The following is a 27134-nucleotide window of genomic DNA, read 5'->3' as shown; positions in this document are numbered from 1 at the left end:
TCCATCCAACATTAGGGTTGCCTACTTAGAGGGAGAGCCCATATCTTCTCTCCAAATCATGTTTCCTTACCAACCCAAACATGATTGCTTCTATTCTTAGTCTCCCCATACACTCGACCAATCCCTATGAGTAAGAAGTCCAATTGTACTACAAGGACTAGCATTCCCATGAGTGTCTATACCATACCCAAGATATCCATCCTCTGCTAAATCATCATGGATGTACTGACTGTTCAAGTAATCTCTAACAACTTGCAGCAGCTAACTCCATTCACTGAAAATGACATATCCTCATCTCGTAAAAGATGGTATGATCCCAAAGCTCATCCACATCAATGCATAACCAAGTCCTCTACTTGTGGATCGAAAGAGAAATGATGAGCACTGCCCACTGTGTAGTTATGATAAAAGGCTTCGATCTTTGTCAATGGCTCATCACTAACAATTAGGGAATCAGAAGATGACATTAATCTCTGACCTTGAACAATTAATTGGGTAGATGCCCTGCCAAGCCTCTCCACATACCCTATCATACTATCTATCGTGAAACAAGTGGAGGTATTCTGATTTAAGTGCCTCCAAAGCCCTCTGGATGAATCTCAAGTCACGGATATGAGTACCAACCTCAACCCCATAATGTCTCTCCTCAAACTCGACTCTCAAAGTAGGTACTCAATATATTCATGTGTGCAATCAAAACAAGACAAGGTTGAAACAACCTTCTCTCCCAAAACCCTACATTGGTCCCTCCATCTATAAGGCTCAATATGTTATCTAGGACTACAATTCGAATCATTGATAAATGGATGTATTGGATTTTCCAATCTATTAGTGAAATTAAATTTATTGTTCAAATCTGGTAGCATGCTGAATTATCTCCTTTCTCTTTCCATCCTTGCACTCTGTTCATTCATATTTTGCATGGTCATCTTTCAACTCAATAGGGAAGGAATTCATGCATCCCCTTAGTGCTTAGATCCTTTTCAAGCCTAGTGGATCAGCCTTCCTTCCAATGTAAGTACAAAGATAGACCCAAGCTTCCTAGTTAGTTTATATATTCTAGTGAACCCTCTTTTCTACCTTACAAAAAGTAAGACATTTATACCTTAAAAGTTAATTTACACTTCTACAAAGGGGTTTGGGTTATGTTGGTATGTGTTTTATGACACAAACAAATCAAAGTAAAATACCAAGGGTACTCTATCTTCTCTTGAACAAAATATTTTGTCTAAACTGACAAACTGTGTGATCACAAAGACAACTCCAAGGTTCCAAATGCATTTGATTTTTCTATTCATGATAGACTTTTGTGATAGGATGATATACTAAAATTTCCATGGGGACTTACGTGGTATAATTTCAATGTCTTTGAGTGTGTTTTCCTTTGAGCTTCTGGATTCTACTTCTACTGAAACTTTAATAAAAAAGGAAAAGATAAAGGGTTGAGTAAAATTATTCTAACTCTAAGCTAGACCTATGAAATTTTGGAGACAAATTTGCAAACATGGACTCCAAACTAATCCTTACTTTGCACAATTCAAAACCTAAGCAAGGATGATGCTATCTTCTAGGGGATTCAAAGGATTTTCACATTACACATGCTCACCAACACTTGAAAAATGAACATGGTAATGGAAATCAAGTTTTCAATCACAAGTTCAAACTAACTTTGCATAATAGTTGAAAATCATCTAGCCACCGAAGATATAAACTCCATAATAAACATTCTCATCAAATCTTCCATTCAATTTAACAACTTGAATATAAAATCTACTCTAAATGAGAAACAAGAAACCATTCAATTTGTAAAAGATATCAAATTTGAACAATGAATTTACTTGAGAAGTGTTTACATAACAATCTCTCCAAATCTCCCTTTACAAATAAGGGAGGAGAGTCTTATATAAGAGTTCAGAAAAAAGGTGAAGGGCCAAGATCAAACCAATATCAACATCAAAGATCTAAACAATTATACCCTAATTAGAGTTTACAATGATTATCTAGTGATAACCAATAATAAATAGACAACCTATATGGATCTCATCCTGATGGAGGAAAAGGTCACGTTCATTAAACATGGATACCTTGTCTTGAAATTATCTGATTAGTGGAAACATGTAGTTGCCACCTCAACATACTTATCTCTTTGGAGCAAGTTGGCTATGCACAATTCTTATTCAATTTTGGGAATTTGGAATTTTGGAAAAATATTCCCAAGTTATATCATCTTCAAACCTCCGTGAGCTAGAAATTTTCTCCCCTTCATCCTTGATCTAGGATCTTGGACTTCTTCGAGTGAACATTGAGATATTCCCTTGTTCATCCTTCCTTCTTTCTGTCTTGATATTCGTAGGTGATGAAGTCCTTGGTTGTGTTTGTTTTCCTCATCTGTGAGCACCATCTTTCCTTGTACCATTTGAATTCCTTCATTTGTTTTTGGTCTTTGGAAACCCAAAGTTGTAGCATCTCCTTTATCATTGTCTTCCCTTGATCGTTCATTCCTTATCACGATCTTGCATCAAACCTATAAAACAACATTAAGAAAATTATAAACAACTCATTAGAATGACTTCAGCAATCTTTCCCTTAGTCTAGAAACGGCCTTGTGAATTTTGGAAATGATGAAGTCACGTCCTTGCAAATGCATTTTCAAGTCTAATTTTTAGGAAATTTCCCTTACTTAAGCAATTTTTCCCCAGTGTTTTCTTAGCGATTTCATTCTCTTTTCCATGCATAAACTTAACATTTTCCCTTTGAAACTTGGTCTTTTCCTCTTTCCCACTTGGAATTTTCTCTAGATACTTGGTGATTTAAACCTCAAATGGCTTTGGACTCCACAATTTTCCAATTTTCCTCTCACTCTGGAGAGTGAGTTTCATCTCTTGGTTTGTATTCTTTGTCTATGTTTTTGACACTTGGCCAATTATCCTCCTAGCCTTAATGGACTTTATCATAGTTCAAGGAATTTCTTTGACTTAACCAATCTCCCTTGAAATTTCTCTCCATGGTGAACTTTAATCACATTTGAGAAATTACCAACACTTAGAACTATTTTCTTCCTCCTTTGTAGAATGCATTTCATCATGTTTCTTGTATTTTCATGCTCGGAAAGTGGAATTTGATGTGCTTTATGGAATCTCCCACACTTGAAAATCTTTTTTTTTCTTGCCTTCCACTAGCACTTCTCATGGCAATCTCTTAGCTCTCTTCTAGAATTTTCTTTGAGTGGACTTGGTACTACCTTGTGGATTTTTTCCATGTCTTAAAGAAATTTGTCATCATTTCAAGGCAAACATTATGATGGTTTGAGGAATTTATCAACACTTAGTCAATTTTCACAACCCTCTAGACTTAAGCGGATTTCATAATGAAATGATGATTTTCCTTGCTTGGATGGGCAGACTTCAAAAAGAATTGTGGAATTCCTTAACACTTGACAATACTTATCCAAATTTAAAGTCATCCTAGGTTGGGGAGATTTGGCTTGGAGAAAGGAATTTTTTATGAGCAAACTTCATTTACCAACAGGAATTTCCATGAGTTCTTGAGTGGAACCATGCTTTGATGAGGATTCTGCCATGCCTTAGACAAATTTATCATCTTTTCAAGGCAGACTTTGGTCTGAGAAATTTCTTCAATGTATTTTCCCCATTGTATTGGCACCTACCTCTTGAAAAGATTAAAAGATTCTACATTAAATTCTAAGTTACGAGAAGGTATTAAATTTATGAATGCAAAGTATGGAATTTTAAGTCCAATTAAATATTATTCTAATTTTAATCAAGTAATAGGACTGAAAGTATGAAAAGGAAGGATGAAAACATTGAATCTGCTCCAATTCTGAGAAAATTCAGATTGAAATCTTGAATTTGGATGAAAGTCTCTTTCAAATTTGAATAAACCTGTTAGAACATGTCAATCAGATTACAACACCCTTTAAAACTTCTCAAGAATTTCTAAAAATCATCTCTAAATTTGAGAGAATTTGGAAGTTTAAATGAAAAATCCTCAGCAAATGTGAAAATTTCAAGAAATGATCATCGATAATCATGAAATTCAAACTGAAACTCATCCAAAATCTTTACCTTGCTCTGAAATCAGAAAAGTATTGCTAAATCTAGAGCTATAATTCCGTGTTTGTGAATGAATACAATGCCAAGCTAATGTATTTGTAGAAAATAATGATATCCTTTATTCCTTTGTTTTGCATTTTGATATTTTTCTATCATCAAACTCGGACAATTTCTCTTAGAGAAATCTTTATTAAAAAACTTGTTTTTCCCTTTCATTGAGATTTTTGTTTTCTTTTTCTTTCTTCTAGAAGCTCTTACAAATTAATCATTTATACTTTCTTCTAAAAGTTCCTTAAGTCAATCCCTTTCACTTTCTTCTAAAACTTCTCATTCCAAGTCGACTCTTCATCTTTGTTTTAATCTAGAATTTCCATGTGTGGGAAGATTTGACCATGCCTTGAGAAATTTGCTTCTCATTGGGCAGAATTGGGTATGAGACAATTAATTTTCCGAATTTCAATGCCTTCCAAACTGGGTCAGTGTTCACTAGGCAATGAGGATTCTTCCAAGTCAGACTTCATGCATTGTTGAGAATTTCCAAGCTTGACAAGGCCGACTTGGTGTTGACTTAAGGAATCTCAATCTTGGAGGAATACACACACATATTGTCAAGATGTTTGAGAGTGAGTTTAGGTCTCTAAGAGTTTCAAATTATAATGGATATTCTAGATTTTAGAAGATCCTAATTGTTTCTGTCATGCCCAAAAATTAGGGCAAAAACACACCAATGAATTTTTTTTTAATTTTTTTTCTTGGTGAGGAGTTAGTAGTAAGAGTAAACAGTAATCTTTGACAAATAGTAAGAGTAAATAGTAATCTTTGACAAACATCTTACTAATGATTTTATACCTACCTTGATGCAGACCTACAACCTAAGGATGAATTCATAAGTCAATTATGACTAGGGGACGTGAAATAATGATTATTGTTAAGAGTACCAGCATTCAGTACATTGTCTTATGATATTTAGAATTTGGGTAACTATAATGACCCTGCTCAAATCTGATCCCAAAATGCTGATAAAGGTTCAAGAAAACACTTTGCATACAAGGGTCATATGACTGATATAAAATTTCAGTATGCTTTTATGGCTCTTTCCTTCACTTAGCATCAATAAGAATGCTTGCAAGAAGACTCTGAATTGACTAAACAATAACCTAACATGAATGTGCAACTTATTTTGACAATATTCAATGCATATATGTGGCTGAAACTACTTGCAATATGCAGCTACAGCAACTAGTAATTTTGACAAACACTTGGGATGCAAAATTATAACATTATTTATGCCAAAAAAAAGAACCTACAGCCAATTGACATTTTGTCAAACAATTGGTATGCAAACTAACTAGCTGATAAATAATGATATTGAATTGCTCAAATGACACCAGCAACTATTATCTCCTTAATTGCAATGAAATTTCTAATACAATGCTCATGAAATATGGCCAAGACTTTTGGCATTTACATGGATTACAAAAATGATAATGTTGGTATAATGCATACTTACAGCTGAAACTTATAACACCTAAAATGCAATGCTAACAAAGGAACCTGGTTGTAGATGGCTGTAATTATTTTCTCCAATGCTGCCTTTCTGCTTTGCTTTTTCCGATCTACTTTTTCACTTGCTTTTTTCGGATCTTCTTTTTTGCTGTGCTTTTTCGAACTACTTTTTCGGACTGCTTCCAAAAACTCAAACCCTCAAGTAGTTTGAATATACAAATTAAGCTCAACTTGAAATGGTTGAATACTACTTCCAAAGTGCAACTCTTCAGAAGGTCTTTCACTTCCTCAGTTATGCAATCTCTTGAGAGGTATCGTTCTCAAGGATTATGTTGAATATTTGCAGACTATCAAGCTCCACAAATGCTCATAGAAGATGTAGTTGAATTATCAACTCCCGTATATCCAAATGAGAGGCCAAGCCCTCTATTTATTTACTTTTCTAAGAAGTTACTAAGGACTTCTAGAAGCATCCTTTTCTAAGAAGTTGCTAAGAACTTCTAGAAACATCCATCATAAAATCCCATTATAATGCACTTTTATAACAAAATAACTCTATAAAATAAAAAGTGCAACTCAACTTAGAATTATAACATGTAGGCCCAATATAAGAAGTAATGATAAAATATAAATAATATCTCCAAGAGCATAATAAACCATCCAATCCCCACATAAATGCCAGAATGACTCTCATCACAACCACCCGTCTATGAGAGTCCGCGATAGACTGATCTGGCATGCAAAACGATGCTAGCCAAAATGGGGACATTACAATAACCAATGAGGATAACCATGATAAGATGTTAGATTTGGGTAAGCATTGATCAACCATGTGGAAGTTTTAACTAGAAGTTACATGTTTTATTGAGGCTAGCACTATGTACCCATATGCTTGATATATTTAGATGATTATTTGATGATGAAAATGGAATTGGAGTTTAATTAAGAATCAAAAGATGAATTAGATATTGCATGATATTTGAAATGTGTTTAAGGTTATAAGAGAAGTAGAGTTTCTAATGTAATTTCTTGTGTTTATTTTTACGTACATTGGGATAAGTGAACTATGTGTTAAGTGGGGATTGAAGTCAATAAGATAGTGTACAATGATTGGATGCTTGCATACACCCTTTAAGTTGAATTATGTTTTGAAATTAAAATTTATGTTGATTTAGCACTTAGGAAAAGTATGATTAGGACCTCATATATACATGTTGATATTTATATGTTTGGATGTTCATGTTGATAATGTTAATTGAATTAAGGAGCTGACATGAGTATTTTATTGTAAAATTATGTTGATAAACTTTTACATGATGTTTAAATGTTGACATGCATCATATTTCATCTCCTATAACTTGTTTCAGTAATGAAGAATGAAGACTTTGATGTTAGTATGCCCATGGTATTTCATGATGAAATTAAATTCAAATGTAAAAAGGATTCTTAAGTTCATGATCAACTCAATACTCAATTTGATACATGTAATTCATGGTTTCTTTCTGATTTGCTTGAATAAATTCATTGGAATAAATCAATAGTTTTAAATCAAATTCACACAATACAATAGCATACTCTACTTAATTCGTTAAAGGATCCTTAAAAGACCAAATTGAAAAGAAGAATGGAATCAATGCATTAGAAAGTTGTTAAGTAATGAGATTAAATTTGGCAACTCCATACATTTTCCAAAGACTTAATGGACTCTCCCAGAATTTGAATTTAATTTCATCATAAAATACCCTGCGCATACTAACATCAAGTTCTTCATGCTTCATTATTGAAACAAGTTATAGGAGATGAAATATGATGCATATCAACATTTAAACATCATGTAAAAGTTTATCAACATAATTTTACAATAAAATATTCATGTCAGCTCCTTAATTCAATCAACATTATCAACATGAACATCCAAAGATATAGATATCAACATGTATAGATGAGGTCCTAATCATACTTATCCTAAGTGCTAAATCAACATAAATTTTAATTTCAAAACATAATTCAACTTAAAGGGTGTATGCAAGCATCCAATCATCGTACACTGTCTTATTGACATCAATCTCCACTTAACACATAATTCACTTATCCCAATGTACGTAAAAATAAACACAAGAAATTAAATTAGAAACCCTACTTCTCTTATAACCTTAATCGCATTTCAAATATCATGCAGTATCTAATTCATCCATTGATTCTTAATTAAACTCCAATTCCATTTTCATCATCAAATAATCATCTGAATGTATCAAGCATATGGTTACATGGTGCTAACCTCAATAAAACATGTAACTTCTAGTTAAAATTCCCACATGGTTGGTCAATGCTTACCCAAATCTAACATCTTATCACAGTTATCCTCATGACTTTACTCGCACATATTTCCCTTTGTGGTAATTTAATGATCATACATTTTTAAAATAATGGCTAATAGGGTTTTGAGCACTCTACATGTTGGCTTCCTGTAATATTTCTCAGTTGATAATATTTCTCAATTGATGTGTGTAAGATCACATTCCAAGTCATTATAACATTACGTGACCTTCATAAAAAAAAACCCCTACTAGATACCTTAGGTTGATACATTATGAAATGTGACATTATAGATTATGATGGATCTCAGAACTTATGTTGAAGACATCATGATATTTTGTGTTTACTTAGAGATAATCATTTTAGAAGGTAATTTTGGTAGTAACAATCTGACATATACCTTCATTAGAAGTGTTGACAAGAATCATAGGAGGAAATTGTATTATGATAGGAAACACTTATTGTTGACTTAAGGAATCTCAAGCTTGGAGGAATACACACATATTGTCAAGATGTTTGAGAGTGAGTTTAGGTCTCTAAGAGTTTTAAATTATAATGGATAGTCTAGATTTTAAGAGATCCTAATTGTTTCAAACAGCCAAATTTCAGTAATTTGCACACTTATATCAGTGTTATTTTCTATAGATTTTCCTAACATTTCCAATATTTCTAACGAATTTGATGTTAGAACAAGAATTTTAACAACTTTGTCCAGATTGAAATCAAGAATCTTCACAACTTTCTCTAATATGCCCATTCTTTTTCTAGCATCAAAGGTTGAGGGATTAGCCTATTAATGTGATCCTCGTAGGCTAATTATTGTGGATAGAGGGTCTTCTAAGAAAATGGCTTGGCTAGGGAGGGTCTTATCTTCTCCACAATTCGGTAAGTTACAAGTTGGTCTTCGTTTGGCTTAAATCAGAAATTGTTTGGGCTTAGTTTTGTGTACTGACTATTTGTGGTAAGTTGGGTGTTGATTGAGATGGACCCTTTCTAATTTTGGAAAGTGCATTTGGTCACATGAAGAAATAATAGGGGTGACTCCTAATTTAGATGACATATTTAAATGATGAGTATTTTGGGAGTTAATATATTTTTAGTGGCCAAATTATTATTAGTTCATTAAATGGCTTATTATAAAGCTAATTTGCCGGTTCGGATGCAGTTCGAAATTCGATCAAGCTTTTTTTGGGGTGAGTACGAATTCGTTTTGGGTTCGTCCATACAAAAAAGTATGTTCTATATATGTATGTATGTATGATATGTATACGTATATGTATGCAACAGAAAATCAGTTCATACAACACTATGCTAATAATAAAGCAACGTAGCAATATACACCACCATATATATAGATTAGTGTTTTAGTCCAAATAGCATATGTTTTCTCTTTGTAGCCTTTTTGTGGTCTATTTTAGGATTGGAGGATTGGATTGACTTAAGATTGACCAAAAATTTTTTTAACAAAGTAAAAAAATTCCATTTTTTGGTAAAATTCAACCAGGGTCCTGCTGCAGATTTGGCAATTGCCATAGAAACTGCAAAATTTGTGTCAGGTTCGTCTAACAAAATTTGGACAAACTTTTGCAAGAATATGATAAGGACCAGAGTTTTGCAAGAATGGGAACAGACTTTGGGTTTGCCAAGGAAGAATTTGGTAACATAGTTATAAAGTTATAATTTCACTTAAGTTGAGGATTGGGTTATCACTGGAAGGGGCTATTTATTTAATTAATTATAAGCCAAGTGAAGTAAAAGAATCTAATGGAAGCTTCTAATTAATGTTGGGTGGTGAAGATTCTTGAATGAAGTTACATTTTGGAAACAAATGGGCATTTGGAGGTTATAAATACAAGCCAATTTGATGAGAAAACCATCGATTGAATATTATTTGCTTTTGTATCCTTGTGACTATTCTGAGTTATTGGTTTTTGTGCCCTTGCTGAGGTATAAGGGTTCTAAATTCTGAGATTGTATTGGCAATTGTGCTGAGGTATACAATTGGCCACATCTCCTATTGTATTTGTTGTGGCTAAGGAGAATACCAATAATTTTTAATTGTGTTTCAAAATCATAGAAGTTTTTATATCATTCTGAGAATACATTTGGGGGTTTGATCTGTGCTTTGTTTGGGGCTGCTTTTTCATTCTTCCTGTAGCAGCTTCCGACATATTTCTACACCCAAAGGCTGGGAGTTTGTGATGTGATCTGCTAGCACTAATTCTGCACTTCCTAGCATTGACTATACTGTTCTTGGGAGCTGATAACATCATTGACATGGCTGCAAATACCCCGCTTGTAGCAATCATTGGAATTAAATCAGGACTGCGATCAATCACCTATGGCCTGCGATCAATTTTTGGAGGTATCTAGATACATGTTTAGGGTCTTCTCTGGTTAATGCCCTGCGATCAGTTACTGAAGCCCGCATTTAAAGTTTAGAGACTGGCATTCATCCAATTGAGGCATGTGTTCACCTCTTAACAGGCTGCGATTACATTAGGGAGGCCCACAATTTGATAGAAGGGGAGCTGGATGTTTCTTTGACATTACCAGGTTCTTTGTTTCTTTTAATAATTAAGTTGTAATCTGCAAATCGTTTATTTCAATAAAGACAGTAAGGAAGTTGGATTTTGCATTTATCATTGTGCTGGTATAGAATTCATAAGTAATCCATTAGCAGAGATGAAAGAATAAATTTGCAAAGGTTATTGTGGTAATTTCCAAGAAGATCTGTAATTTTCAGAATTTGAATAACTAAGTGCAAATGTTGTTATGAAGTTAATTGCAAGTACCATTTACAAAGAATCAATAAGATCATTCAATTGAGCATTAAGAACCAGTTCAGTTCATTTCAGTAGTGGTAGAGTTTTCTTGCCAAGTGTTTGACGAAATGTCAAACAACTAAAGAGTAAAAGAAATTGGTGTTTGTTGAGCTATAACCAGATAGGGTTATTACACTTTCCATGCTTTTTCTGTGATCCCAAACGAATTTGGTGTTGAAACAGGAATTTTGCACTTGGGTGATTTCTCACTTTCTCAGTTGCAGACGTAACCTTCAGCCTTCCCAAAGTAAAAACTTTTTAAAACAGAAATTTTGAAAATAAAACAAAAACAAAAGCAAAAGCAAAAAAGAAACCCAGAAAAAAATAAAAAATAAACCCCGATTGGCCTGTAAGTGTCAAAAATGAAACTTTCTAGAAAGCAACAAAAGCAAATTTTCCTAAAAAGTAGTTGTCAGAATTGACTTCAAGCAATATTAATCTTTGTCCCTTGGCCCTTCTGAACTCCTCTATGGCATTGGAATACACCCTTTTACTTTTTAATGACACTCCTGAATTTGGCAAAACTCTAAACTTTGATTGAACTCCTAAACTTTGCACGGGCAAGAGACCAAAGGCTGAAACTGGAACACTTAAAAGTTAAAACAAAACCCTAAAAAGCAAACAATTAAGGGTCCCCATTTGCAATGGAGCAACGTGTGATGTCACAATAGTTTCAAACAAGTTTAACTTTCCATAATCAAGTTATAAACATATAATTGACAAATTTGATTTCTGCCATTCATTTTTGTGGAAAAAATGCATTGAAAAATATTCTAGGCTAGCTCAAGACCCATGACTGCCTTAGTAAAATAATCTCCGACTGGACCTTATATTAGTGCTCTGGCAAGTGCAAGGCATAAACCCTTGCTGGCAGTCTACAAGCTAACAAATCCAAGGCCAAGGTGTAGGCTGTAGCTAGGTCAGTGTCTAGCTACTCTTTTTCCCTTCCCAATTCTTTTATCTCACCCTTCAGCACCTACATGTGAAACTTACCTTACTAATTGTTTGTTTTGCAACATCATTTATGAAAGAAGCCTATTCATTCTACAGTTATTTTTATTTGTATGAAATTTCTCTTTCCTCCACACAGCTAAGAATGGACCTTCAGAAGCATTTAATGGCCATACAATTGGGTGGTGGCTGTCAAGCAGCCAAAGTACTACAAGTGTTTTTGTCCTTTTCTGCCAAAGTGATGTAGTATTGTCTCCAATAGCACATCTCCTACAGTAACATTTTCTTCAACAGCAGCATCTTCAGTGGCAACAGCTTCATCAAACATCAACAACGTATTTTTTTTTAACAGAAAAATTTTATAGGGGATGGCATCAAAGCTACAAATTGAAAGCAAGACGGAAAAAGAGTGATCAAGATAGAAAAGGAGGAGATCAAGTTTCATGTAGCAAAATATCTTTTCAATTTAAAGCAACAAAAAGCTTCCTTTCTAGCTGAGCTTATAGTCCTTTGGATTGTGTTGTCATAAATTGAAGTACATGTGAAAACTTAAAGATAGACACCATGTCAGTCAGATTATAATATTAGGATTTTTGGAACAAAGCATAAATCAAAAATTTCCAAATTGTCCCATTGGCAAAAATACCAAGATACTTCATGCCTTCATACCAGAAAAAATTCTCAAGTAATAAATGTACATGAAACATTCATATTTATTTGCAGAGGATCTGGTAAAACTTACAGTCATCCTTCTCATATAATGACATTTTAAAACACTCAATATGCCAAAGAATTTGTGATTATTCAATGCATGCAATCATGAAATCTACACAAATAGAGAGCTCGGGGGATTATACCCTTTCCAAAACGCAATTGGAAATTGCCTTTCACATCAAATTTTAATATTAATTGTTAGTAGTTAGTTGTAACATGCAAATGGGGACTCTCCATCAGCTCCAACTAAAAATAATGAAATTGCATGGAAAAAGCTTCTGAAGCTCCTTTCAGTAAATGTTTAATATTTTTAATAACAAGACATTTGAGAATTTGCTGGACATTTGGTTCATCAGAAGCAAAATTCTGATGATCTGATATAAAAGATACCAATGCTATCCAACTCTGGAAGTAGTAAGATGGATGTACAAGATTGACTGTAAAGAAAACTAATACCCTGGTAAGTTTGCACCGAGATCTTTTATTTGGCTCCAATTCAGAATCTTACGAAGTGAGCTATGGCTTTTGTAATCATTGCAGGAGAACTTTTCTGTAATAAACTAAAATATAATAGCATATTCATTAAAAACAGTTATCACCTGCAACTTGAAGAAATGTGTACTGATTTGGTGGAATCTCTGACTCCCGCACCCAAGATGCTTTATAACTGCCACAACAAATCAGATAAAATTCAGACACAAAACCTTTACTCATCAACAATCAACAAAGGGGAATCCAGTAGCATCATAAACTACTATTTTGAATAGGGATGAGAACTGACTTGAGTGGAGACCTCTTATAATGGTGTTCTTGTAATCAAAATACAGTAAATTGATTAACTACAAATTGAATTTAATTACTTTTTTGCAAGGCTGATAATGCCATAATCTAGACCTAAACGTATAAGAAATGCCAATATATGTGAGATAAGGAAGAAACCAGCTACTTTTGACAAAAACATGAAATGACATGTGCATATGCATGTCTTTATATAAGAAGACCTCGAAATCACATTAGAAATTGAGCGTTTCTACATGAATAATTACATGAAGATTGGAAAAACCTACAGAGGCTATTAGTTTGTGGCAATATTTGTTCAATCTTTATTTAGTTTGTGGCAATATTTGTTCATATCTCTATTATCCTGATCTTTCACATCCTGATGATGGATCATGTAGTATGATCCGAAACGTTGATGGTAAAAAAGCATATACAATCAAATACAGAAAATTTCGTTTTTATAAATGGATTGTGGAAATCTTATGATGTTAACTTTATTTAGCTGTTTCCTCTACAAGTTTTGCAACATACAATACTAAAGTAAATTCAAGAAAGTAGTACCGGGTAGGTCTGCATAGAGATTAATATGTGCATGTGAGAAAAAAAGAGAGAAAAATGGAAGGGAAAAATAAAATCCAAGTCTGAGAGTCTTCAACATAAAATGTTGTTCAAGCAGATCTTCCTTGTATTTTTCTTGGATAAGGCATAATTAACAGCTTCGATGAATTTGTTCATTATATCAACTATAAGATAAGATAAACTTATTAATGTCCAACAAGAGACCACAAAGAGTGTAGTGCCTCTTCCGTTTGATTTCTGTAAGTAATCATAATGGATGCAACCTTGATGATCTTGCTTAGTGAGTGGTCTACACCCTTGAGGTGATTGGATTTATGTTAACTGTATTAGTTTCTTTGATTATGCTTATGGCTGATTTACGAGATTATGATTTGGTAGATGGTTCGCTGAGGTTTGTGCCAGTGGTTACCAAGATCGATGAGGTATCATGATGTTGTTCTGTGATTACCCTGAGATGGTTAGTCATGTTTATGACTGTGTTTGCTTATGCATTTTAAGTGTCTTTTCATGTTATTTAAACAACCATTATTAAATGCTCAAATAATTAGAAATGAATTGTCCATGTTGGATTCTTTGGTTATGTGCTACGGATATTTACCTTGTTATATTTTGATCCGAGGGATACTTGTACTCGTGTTGTTATTTCTGCATTTGAGATGACCTAAGGGTCAGATGTTATACTTTGATTTCAATATCATAGATGCTATACTACTATGTTGTGCAATTGATCATATTTGCATGTTGATGCCATTTTGAGATGACAGTATGTTTTATGATAATATCTGGTTATCCAGTATTTGGACATATCTCTAATTTGGTTATATGTGGATTTAATGCTATGGTGATTTACTTCATCCTTGCTTTGATATGCCTTATGCGAACGTGAGTGATGTAAATGGATTATTTCAGTATATTTGAATAAATGGTTAAATTAGGCATTTAATGCATTTATTGCTTTGGCTATGTTATTATATGCAATTGCACTTGATCATATGTTTTAGCGTGTAGGATTTATATCCGTGACAGTGGCACATGGAGTGTGATTCAGTCGTTCATATTTTACCAATGTCGTCCCTGTATGGTCAACGTATCTTATTTAAATGTTAAATTAAACCTTCTGGTGATTTGATAAATCCAAACTCATTTGCATTATGTAATTAGACCAATGAAAGCATATCTGCATTTAAAGGTTCGCATTGTCGCAAGATTGTTATGGATTTTGTGATTTTGCTTTTTGGGTTTTCGGGTTTTATTTTATTTAACTTTTTATTTCTGGCAACTTTGCCATAGATGAATTCCAATTAATTGGAATAGCTTGTTTTCATTTGGGTTGATTTAGGATTTAACTAGTTCTCCTGGTTATTTGCCCTAATCCATTATTCAATCGAAAAGTGAATAAGTATTCAAAAAGAAATTTAATTCCTCACTTCTCACTTTTGAATTAGAAAGTTTGAGAGTAAAACCCAAAATCCTCATCATGAGGAATTATTGTTTTGTTCATTATGGGAGCTACGGGCGTGAGATCGTTGCAAGATTGGTCTCGTTGGATCCAGCTCGAGGAAACCTTGGATTGCCACAATTTTCGACTATTGTGGGATTTTTATTTTATGGTTTAGATTCTCGTTTTGCCCTTTTAGCTGCGAGGTAGGGCTCTCCCATTTTATTGTTTCAGCTTCGTTTTTACTTCTTTTTTTGTAACCGTTTGTTAGGAGGCTAAGAACTAGTGTTCCCCTCCATTTTTGTATGCTAGCTCTACCCAATTGGGCGGGTACAAGCATTTCCCTATTCTTCGGGATGAGGGTTTGGGGTTTTGCACCGTTACGCTGGCCGTTTTTGCATATGGACTCCAAACCCAGATTTTATTGGATTTTCGTGGCTTTTGTGCCCTAAGACCAAATGGGTTTTATTTTTGAAGTTTTCAAGTTTGGGGTTTTTACCTTGTTTTGCGTACTGCCATGTTTTCTCGATTTTTCTAGGCATGATGTTGGTCATGGACCTAGATCATCCGTTGGGATGCCAATTGGATCACTGTTGCACTTTTATGTTGCATCTGTACTCCTGACTTTGTGTTTGGTTGAGTGATTGTAAACCTGGTGTTCTTGTTTCTTTTGGACCCTTGTTATTATTTCATGGACACTAGGATTCGTGTAGAATCCATACTCCCGGATTGAGGCCGGTTGAGTAAGTCCATGATATTTGCTCTTGTTGCATCATTGGGATTCGTGTAGAATCCATCCTCCAAGATTGAGGCCGATTGAGTGAATTCATGATGTATGGTTTTATTGTTCTTGGGATTCGTGTAGAATCTGTCCTCCCAAGTTGTTTTCGGTTGAGTGATATTTTGCTTGTGTTTTCATCCAATCCTTGTGATATGATCTTAATGATGGTGGTGTGCCACACACGAGCACGTGTGCATGCATTTTTCGGGTGACTTGCAAGGCCTGATCTTCCATGGTACTTCCGAGAGTTATGATCATTTGGGGTTGGGTTGGGAATACGCATGCCTACGGGCACTCATCGTTGGATGAGCATGGGTAGGGTAGGGTAGCATATGGAGGGGGCTTCTATCTCGCAGTCTGGTGACCATTGCCCAATGGGTTGGCAAAAGAAGTTTTAAGTAAGTGATAACTAAATAAAACACTAAGTGATAATAAAATGTGTAAGCACCCAATTAAGTTTGAGGACACAGTGCGAGAGCCTTCTGTTGAGGAGTTGAATCGCACGATCCGAGCTTGGGCCTTGTGATGCCAAGCGACTCTCCATGATGTTAGCCCCTACATAGTAACCCTTTGAGTGTCTGACTAGGACCTGTAGTACTTGCATTGTTTCATGATCTTGGTTTCAGTCATCATTACTGTCTGGCATGAGTGTTAGCCATGGACGTTTGATTTATGTGTGTTTGTGGTTGGATCATTATCTCCATCAGCACGGCGGGAGTGGACCTATGAGTTCCACGTGATTAGGAGGCATGGCTACCTTCACCACTGTTGGGGATCAGTGTACAGAGACGGTCTATTGTCCTAGTGCGACCGTTGTTGGATGTTTTCACTTGGTACTTCGCGTTTCGAAGTATGCTTTCTTGTGATTTATGCTTTCATTGGAATGCTTGAATATCATGTTTAGATGATGTTAGTTTATTTGACGCATTCCTATATTATGATGTTTAGCATATGATTAGAGGATGTGATTTGCTTAGTTGGAATATCTATTGCTTATTGGTTTAGCATGTTAGATTTCTTGTTATTATGATGTTTAGCATGTGATTAGATGATGAGATTTGCTTAGTTAGAGTATCTCTTGCTCATTGATTTAGCATGTTAGATTTCCTGTTCTTATGATATTATTACGCTTTAGTAGTGACGTCCTCATAAGATAGCTCCGACCATCTAGTTGGTAGTTTGGGATGTTACGCACGGGGGATGGCTAGGACCTCAAGGTCTCATGACACTATTATGGTTGGGAGGAACAAAGCATGAGTTTTATTGTGTTCGTACATTACAATGTTGCTTTCAATACTTTTCCTTCACTGCTATGTTTAGATGGTTAGATTCAGTTTCTATCTTTCAGTTGTTATAATTCGAGTGTCTATGCCTCGATTGTGGAACCGGTACTCCCCGGTATGGACGAATCATCTTTTCTAGCTTTTTATTCCTTGTTTTCTGGTGTGTTGTTGTGGTTCCTTGCGCGAGATTGTACTTCCTCGTGCAAGATTGTGGAAGTTTCGCGCAAGGCCTTGCATTTCCTCGCGTGGCTCCTGGCACTTCCTCGCACGAACCTTAGTACCAATACAGTGCTTTTGGCTGCTGAACCCAGCACTTCCTCGCACAAGATGGTGTTTCCTCGCATGGCTCAGTGTACTTTCTCGTGCGAGACTATCAGTTGTTAATTCTCTCTCACGTGAAAAACAGGTGGCATCTCTGTTGTTTTTCGGAGAACGCTTTAATAGATTGGAGATTTTGTGTTCTAATGTCGCCTTTGGTTTTTTGTTCTTCAATTTGGTCATGTCAGTTAGGCAGTGGCGTATGGAGATCCATTGGTTGCTGGGATTGTTCGTGAAGTCTTTCATTGTGATCTTTGTGATCCTTGTATGATGTTGTCATGTGCATTCATACTTGTTAAAAAAAAAAATCTTGGCTTGTATTGAATCCTTGTTCCAAGGATCTTCAGGCAGGGCATTACAAAGAGGGTCTAAGGAACCACAAAAGTACAATACAAGAACGGTCTGCAGCAAGAACATATTGTATCCTCGTCTGACTACTTGCTTGGGTTTTTGTCGGAATTCCAACACTCTGGTGTATTGATCAGATGAATAATATGTCACAACCGAGAAAACTAGTGCAAACCACCTTGTTGAAGAGAACTGTGAGAAAGGAGTCCAAAGCTATAATGCCAAGCTTGAAGAGTTCCACTTGGAACCTATCCTCATCTGCTGCCCTGTTGTTGTTCATGGATCTAACCACCTTACTGATGTTGAAGAAATGGTAGTGGGGTGGGGGGTGAGCTGAATGGGGGGCTCGTCAGGGATATTGTATAAGGTGAAGGTGTGAGAGGCCATAGAGCCAATGTCAAGGGTGGAACGAGGGAGTGCTGAAGGGGGAACAGTGCGCTAGGACTTGGGGAGCTGCAAGAGTGAGGTGCAAAGGGATCTACACTACATGGAGATGAAAAGAAGTTTTTCTATGGCGAAGGAAGTGGTAATTGGAGAGTCTAAATTAGGTATATGAGGGGGTGTGGATGTATTGTGTTGTGCGAATAGAGCGGTGGAAGGACTTACACTCCTCACTATACCATTGGTTTGTAACTTTGTAGGGTAGGGGTTCTAGCGTTTGGTAATAAAGGGCTAAAGGGGTAATGCAATGGGAAAAGGAAACAAGAGCGGACTCCCAAAGGGCAATGGCCAAGCAGTCGAACATGGTGGAGGCGCACCCATTGGCAGTGAAGGAGTCAAGGGGAATGAGCCATCTAAGATTGAGGGCGACAAGCTCCTGGTCATCATCATCAAAGCAGATGGAGGTGTTGGTGGGGGCGGCTCAAGAGGGGAAGGGAAGGGGGGAGTGGGTGAGGGGGAGGCATGGATGAAGAGGCCTAGGAAAGCGTGGTCAGCCAAGGGATGGCGAGATATAGTAAAGTGACAAATGGAGTGAATGAAAGAGTTGTAGAAGAGGGATTAGTTCACAACACTAACACCCCCATAATGAGGCCAGCAAGTGAAAAAGCTAGAGCCAGGTAGGCAAGAGAGGCCATTTAGGATCACCAAGGCCGAAGACTCACACAATTGTAGCAGATGACAACCATATCTATTGAGGGGTCCCTCCCTATCCTCTGATGTATGATGTAATCCCAGTGTGAACGGATCCGACTATGGACAAACTATAAAGTCCTTCCTTTACCAAAATCTAAATACCTTAAAAACTTGTGTTCTTGTCTCATTATGTTTACATGGAGTTTGGATGATAACTTTTGATCTCTAAAGCATTCAAGACGGCATTGCCACTTTTACAACCTCACAACTTGGAAGTAATACATTCATGGGTAGGCATATAGAGGTCGTTTTGTGGCTATGCCCTATTCCAATGTAGAGATGAACACCCAACAACAAAGACACCATAGCAATCTCTTACTCATACCCAGGAGGACCCAAGAGCTGACTGAGGCACAATAGATTCCCAAGATCCCCCCATCACTCATTTGTCTAGAGACAAGTCACTAGGAAGCATTGTACAAAAGAATAGATGTTGTTGTGATGGCTTCCACAGAACTACAGTGCTTAGCCATTTAAAGGTATCATTAGAGACAATGAAGACAACTTAGAATGTAATAAGTGTTTCCTTATATTACCTTCTAGAAGTTCTTTTCATCAGGTATACCGTACAATTTTAGTTTTACGTGTAGAACATTGCACAAAACCTTCTTAACACCATTAATTTCTACTACACTTTATTCCATCTTCTATTCTATTTGTCCTCTCATCGCCTATATCTATTTTTGTATCTCTCTACTTTAATGTCTTATGCCTTCACTTTATGTGATGGAGATCCTTTTCTAAACAGACGATGAAGATTGCCTTCAGAATACTTGGTTGCAACTCACTCTCCTGTCCTTTTCCTAGCTAGGCTTCCAACTCACCAAGGTAACAAAAAAATCCAATCTATTACATAGTTTGTTAAGGAGCATAGCTAACCAACCACAAATGCTAAGGTCCAAAACATAAATAGATCCCAGCTTTGCAAAAGGGAGCACATATTCTCACATATAATTGACATTAAATTATACCTTCGACTACTCATTAAAATTTGACTAAAACATAATGTGAACCTCATTTAGGGACAAAAAATAAGAATTTCTTCATTAATTGGAGAGGAAAATCAAACAAGAATGTAGAATATGCACCATGTGTTGTTGAACAGGTCAAATAACTGAGAGAGGGGTGAATCAGTTATTCCCACACAAGTTATAAAACTTCTTCTTTGTCAGTAAACTTATAAATAAGGGTCAATGAGTTTGACTCAAAAGCACACAGTTAAAACTTGTTAGCAATATCACAATTTGACTTGCTGTGGAAATTATCTCCTACTTATCAACTTATAAATAGTTTCAATAATAAATTTTGATTTATCAGTTAAGCACATTAATCATCCTCATAAAATGTAAACATAAAAAGCATAGAAATGCCTACAACAGAGAACACCAAGATTTGTGTGGAAACCCAAACTGAGAAAAACCACGAAGAAGTTAATTCTCAAGAAATGAAACACCTATTAGGGTGGACATTGATTAAGGTGATTTTTAAAAGAGACTTATTGTTGGTTATGCTCATTGCAATTTGGGTCACTATTAGTAGGCTCACTACTAGTGTGATTGAATACCCAGAAATATAATGAAGGCGCACTACCAATACAATCAGGCAAATAACTAGTATATAAGAAATGAAAGTTGAATCTACCACCAAACACTATCACCTATACTCTACAACACAGTCTTCCACTTCTTGCACCAACACAATAATTGTCTCAACAGATTCACACATACATTGTTGTCATCCTGTATTTTGTCACCACAAAATGTAGGTAACAGTACAAAACATTTTCAACTTAGTTTCGTTTTTCTCTGAGTAGATTCATGATTTAGTTGGTAGACATTGATTGACCAATTGACCCTAATTGATATAATGAATCCTTTTACTGAAGACTTTCATCAAGTCTTTCTAGCTTTTCTATTTGTTAAGCCTATGCTTTATTTTTGAAGCCTTCAACGTCTTTTTCCGCATTTTTTAGTGTGTTTGTTTGCTTTTGATCTTTTGGTTTTGCTCAAATCATTGCTTTTAGTTTTCCCTTCAATTCAGTCTATCTTAGGGCTTAATCAAACTTGGCAATCAAGAGATATGACCATTTCAATGCCCAAAAAGTGGACTCTCCAAGTGCAATTGGATGATTTTAAAAAAATCATGATATATTTTAATGTTGACATTCACTTTTTGAGAAATATAACATAAATTCACTTTATGTTATGTTTTTAAGTTACTTTATCACTTAAGTGACTATAGTGCACTTTTCATTATATTTTCATGTTGAGTTGTTTTCTCAATTTTTCACTTAAGTGAATTTATTAACTATATACTTTGATTTATTGTTGAGTTACTTTATGTTTTATTTAAAACATCTAAGTTGAATATTACGTTTTGAAATGATATTTGCACATAGTAATTAAACTATATAGTGTAAATGTTATTTTTGACTCAATTAAGTGATATTTCCTGTAAAATCAATTACACACGTGCTTAATTGATCATTTAAGTTGTGCATATACATGTTTTTCAACCTATTTACTTGTTTACATGTAAATGCCTCTAGAGACCACGATTTTGCACTAAAAAGGAATTTTAAAAACACTTAAACATGAAAATGCATGATTTTTTTTTTAAACACACAATGGGTCTCCTATGTGATTTGCATCTTAGAGTCTTTTTAAAACATGTAGTGACCCTTGGAGAGTGCGATTTTGCACTATGGGCATGTTTGAACAAGATTCTAAAACATGTAATGTTCCTCCAAGAGTGTGATTTGCACTTAGAAGCTAAAATACAAGTTTTTAAAACGTCCAAATGCACTCCTAGAGTGCGATTTGCATAAGAAGTCGAGTTTGATGCATTTTAAAACATGCAATCTCCCTCGTAGAGTGCGATTTGCCTATGAGACACATGCAAATGCATTCTAAGAACCCGATTTTAGCTTCCAAGGGGAAAACGTCCATGCATTTGCTCCTCAAGAACATGTTTTTGGTTAAAATCTCCAAATTCGCCCATTTTATGGATTGAAATCTATGATACTAGAGTTGTTTTTGCATTCTCCATATGGTGTCCAAATCCACGCAAGAAATGATGCATTTTGTGACATTTTGAAGCCAAGTTTTGATGAAAACCGTCCATTCTTGGAGCATTTTGATCACATTTTGACCCAAATAGAAGTCGTTTTGGGGTTTCTAACCTAGTATTTGCTATTCATGATCACGTTTTTTTATCTCCATTACCAAAAACGTTACATATAATAACAGCAAGAGACCATGTTTTTTACAAAAAACAGCTTGACACTTGGTTTTAGCAATAAATGGTTTGTGTATTTGAGGTTAACAACCACGTTTTTCGCATACCTCTCCAAAACTGACCATTTAATGCTCATCAATATCCATTACTTGCAAAGTTGAAGGAGTCAACATAGTTGTTTGTGGATTCAAATTTGGAGGAGAACTTTTCTTCAAACCTATCAATCCTCCTCTTTTGGCTCTTTGAATAACAAGTTGAAGTTTTCAATCTCGTTCTATTTCATTGCATCTTTTTATTCATTCTTATAAATTTGTCTCAAGATGTGCCATGAAAAGTGCAATTTCTCTTTAAATAAGGGAACTTTCTTTTTTGAGTGTTTAGAATTTCCTCAAATTCTAAATTTGAATTTGCATAAGAGACCAATTTGCTTCTTGTCATGTTTGAGTCAAAGACCAAAGGTATGTTTTCTTTTTGTGTTTAATTTGTTGGTTGTTTGCTTGTTCTTTTGTTTTTCTTCTTTCCAAGAAATTGCAAGCTCATTCTCAAGAATGCAAGATCATTTCACTTCATTCCACTTTTTCATCTTTCCATACAAATGCATTGTTTCATTCCACGTCCATCATTACATGTCATAACACAGTGCATCTCATTCTCCATATGTGTTTGCATGTGATCTCATTCCTCATCCACACTATTGTCCTACATTTTGTCACCACAAAATGTAGATAACAATACAAAACTTTTTCAACTTAGTTTCGCATTTCTCTAAGTTTAGTTCACTATTTAATTGGTTAATATTGATCAATCAATTGACCCCAATTGATATAATGAATCCTTTTACTAAAGGCATTCGTCAAGCCTTTTTAGTTTTTGTGTTGTCGAGCTTATGCTTGATTTTTGAAGCCTTCAAATGTCATTTTTCTCGTTTTTGAGTGTGTGTCGGCTTTTGGTCCTTTAGTTTTACTCAAGTCATTGCTTTCGATTTTCCTTTCGATTCAATCTATCTTAGGGCTTAATCGGAGTTGGCAATCAAAAGATATACTCATTTTAGTTCTCAAAAAGTGGACCTTTTAGGTGCAACTACATAAATTAAAAAATCATGTTGACATTCACTTTTTGAAAAATATTATATAAATTCACTTTATGTTATGTTTTTTAGTTACTTTATCATTTCAATTTTTCACTTAAAGTAACTATAGAGCACTTTATGTTATATTTTTAAGTTGAGTTGATTTTTAATTTTCACTTAAGTGACTATATTAACTATATAGTTTAATTTAATTTTTGTGTTTTAATTCATAACAAACTTAGTAGATATTACTTTTAAAATGATATTTGCACATAATATATTTATCTATATAGTGTAAATATTATTTATGACCCCATTTGAGTAATATTTCTTCAGAAATTAAATTGACATGTGCTTAATTCATCACTCAAGTTGTATCTAACATGTCTACAAACACATTTTCATCAAAATATGCAATTGCACCCAAAAAGTGTGATTTTGAATGAAAAAGTCATTTGAAAACACATAAAACATGTCATTACATTTGTTTTAAAATATGCAATGACTCCCAAAAGGTGAGACATGCATATTTGAGTGTTTTCAAAACATGCAATTGCAGATTATTGTAAGGGCAATTAATCTACCCTTCCTACCATAGAATAGTAGAGGTCTAGGTAGCTCCTCATCCGGGTAGCATCCAAAAGGTGTGATTTTGCTTATAAACTCCATTACAAGTGTTTTTTAAAACATGCACTTGCCTAAAAGGTGTGATTTTGCTAAGGAGAAAATTTTGATGATTTTAAAACATGCAATTGATTCCAAAAGGTGTGATTTGTCTTCAAATGCATGCATATGTCTTCATAAAACCCGATTTTGAAGATTGAAGGGAAATTTTCATGCACATGCCCTCCAAGAACACAATTTTGCTTGAGATCTCCAAATTTGTACATTCCAAATCAAGGAAATCTTCTATCTAGGGTTATTTTTGCATTTGAATGCATTCCCATGCATTTGGCGTCCAAATCCATGAAATCTTTGTATTTCATGAAGATTTAAAGCCACATTTTTGGCAAAAACATCCACTTTTGAGTGATTTTGATCACATTTTTAGCTAAAGAAGAGGCGTTTTGGAGTTTTCATACATAATCTTGCTTTTGGCAAACACGTTTTTGCCTCCATTTGCAAAAACAATTTATTTTGGGGCAGATTTGAAATGCATTTTTGATGAAAAACATCCCAAGAGCTTACATTTATTAAAAACTTGGTGTTTTGAGGGCTTGTAGGGCACGTTTTGGGCATACTTATCCAAAAACGCCTAATTGAATGCTCATTTTGAATTCATCATTGCAAGGTTAAAGAGGTCCAAGTTTATTTAACAATTTTTCAAAGTTGGAACGTCTTTCCCTTCATTCTTGGCACATTAATCTTCAAGTAAGTGGGTATTTTCCATATTGCTAATTAATTCATGCTTTTCTTATTGTTTTGATGCATGTTTTAGCTTGATGTTGCACACTTGTTGATATAGATACCATGAAAAGTGCATTTTCTCTTTAAAAATGATGAAAACTCTCATTTTCCTACTTTCAATTGTTTCTCAAATCCCAAATTCAAGTTTGCATGTTGAATAACTTGCTGGTTGACATGTTTGAGTCTAACACCAAAGGCACGTGTTTCTTTTGTGCTTGTTTTCGTTGTTTGTTTGCTTGCTTTTTCGTTTTTCTTCATTTGGAAGAAGTTGTGAGTTCTTTCCCAAGAACTTGAGTATGTTTCACTTCACTCCATCTTTTATCATCACATGCAAGTGCATCTTTTCATTTCATATTTGCCATTACATGCCAAGGCACATTGCATCCATTCCTTTCATATGCAATTACACTTCATGAGCAATTACATGCAATTCTACTTTTCATGTCATGACACATTGCATCTCATCCTCTACATGCAATTACATGTAAACTCACCCTCCATCCGCATTTACATGCAATCTCACTTTTTGTTCCCAATCACATGTCACATATACATGCAATGCACTTTTCGCGAAATAAAATCCAGAGAACCCGTTTTTCACTAAAAGTCATTCTTTAAAAGTCAAAAATTTGCATTTGCACACTTTCCCATGCATTCAACTTTCATGTCTTAAGGCATATCCATAAAAGCTCACTTCTACCTCATGTTTTCATCTTCTCAAGTCATATTTCAGCCTTTACATATGCATGCTATCTCCTCACCATTACATCAGATCCTTGAAGTATCTAATCCATACTCCAAACCTTTGTTGTTGATCAAGAATCAGCATTTTTAAAGAAGCAATATCCTCTGATGATGTGTTCACATTTTGGAATTTTCATGTTATAGCACAAGCACAAGAAATGCCCTTATCTACAAAATCGAAAGGCAAAATGAAATATCAATATGATAAAGAGTTGGCTCATACAACTCCATCTCAGGTCACGTTTATTCTTGATAATGTGTCAGATACAGAGATCGGGCATGTGGATATGATTGATTTTTTGCGAAGGATAGAAGCTCCTACTAATCATGAAATGAAATGCATCAAAAGGAGTAATAATCATTTGGTGTCTATGTTCCCTATGGCTGCCCTAGAAACGGAATTTGTTCTAGGATGTGCAAAGTGTTTAAGTCTGAAGTCTAAAACGATCAAGGATGCAGATGGTAATGTCATTATAGCCTTGACCCTAAGGTTATTGAACAGATTTTCAAAGTGTTGTAGAGTGCAGAGCATGTGGATTTGACAAAAGAAGCATCTTTGGAGATATGGAATGCAAACAAAGGAAATTAAATATGATAATTTGTATTGGTTGGATTCCAAGAGAAGCAATTTCTCAAGATGGCCTAAAACCATTTACAGATCCAGTTTTGACCCAGAATACCAAGACTTGATTACCCTTCTCAATAGAATATGCGGTCTCAAGGATTCCAGTGATTTTGAACCATGGATGTATAAGTTCATTTTCCAAAGGAGAGCTTATCAGCACTACGTTTTTGAGCAGCTACTCAATGTAGGAACATCAACACCGTTCTACATGAATTCTTATTTTGTCTATATTGTTGCTACTATGGGATCTTTTTTAGGACTTTCAACCAAAGGAGATCGTCTTCAAGTTCCAATTTGGGAGTATTATGATCAGATTACTTTAACAAATAGTAAGTATCACTTTAGGAGAGTTCAAATTGCATTTTTTGGACATTTCCAATGCTTGTTTGATAAGAGTTGTCTGTGAAAAGAGTGTTTGATGAGGCCTAGGATAAGGTTAATCAATATAGTTGCATCTTCATTCAATTTCCAACTTTTACCTATTTGAGAGTTGGGTACTTCAATGGAGAACCATATACCTTACCTAAGTATGCTACCGACAAAATCATTCTAATGGAATTGACCAAACAACTCATGGAAGTTCAATCTGATCAACATATTATGCATAGACCAGGTTTTGGGATTTCTTCTGCCAAGCCCTTGGCGATCAATTATTACACAATCATTTTTGTACACAAAGCAAAGGCCATGAAAGCAAAACTTTAGTTGATTACACTAAAGAACTTCAAAGCCAAATATGATTTTGATTATAGAGAGATGAATTCAAAAATTAAGAGAGCATTTACTCACGTTCATCGAATAGAAGACATTTGGATTGATATGCAAACAAAGTTGGATATTATGAAACTAGACTACTACAGGTTAACATTGCAACAGATTATTGATCTTAATATGCTTAAGACTCCATCTGATTTTCAAATTGAAGATGATGGTAATATTCTTGATCCGGAATATCATCGGGCTGGTTTTGATAAACAATGCCCTTTTCCCATTCAATGTTTGCAAA

The 27134-nt window shown here is 34.9% G+C and overlaps 1 protein-coding gene across 1 annotated transcript in view; it reads right to left on the bottom strand.

Moving 5' to 3' along the window:
- Positions 1–27134, bottom strand: part of LOC149530377 (Thioredoxin family protein) — a 162451-nt gene that overhangs the window by 99212 nt on the left and 36105 nt on the right. The window contains exon 2 of the mRNA XM_089811594.1: positions 12985–13052. Within this exon, the coding sequence (XP_089667720.1) occupies positions 12985–13052 (68 nt within the window). The remainder of the gene's footprint in view (positions 1–12984; positions 13053–27134) is intronic.

The sequence above is a fragment of the Cupressus sempervirens genome, chromosome 11 (assembly GCF_028749045.1).
Source record: "Cupressus sempervirens isolate cs-2001-9-10 chromosome 11, ASM2874904v1, whole genome shotgun sequence".
NCBI classification, from domain to species: Eukaryota; Viridiplantae; Streptophyta; class Pinopsida; order Cupressales; family Cupressaceae; genus Cupressus; species Cupressus sempervirens.
The sequence above is the reverse complement of the archived record's forward strand: the minus strand, read 5'-3'. Positions and strand labels throughout refer to the sequence as shown.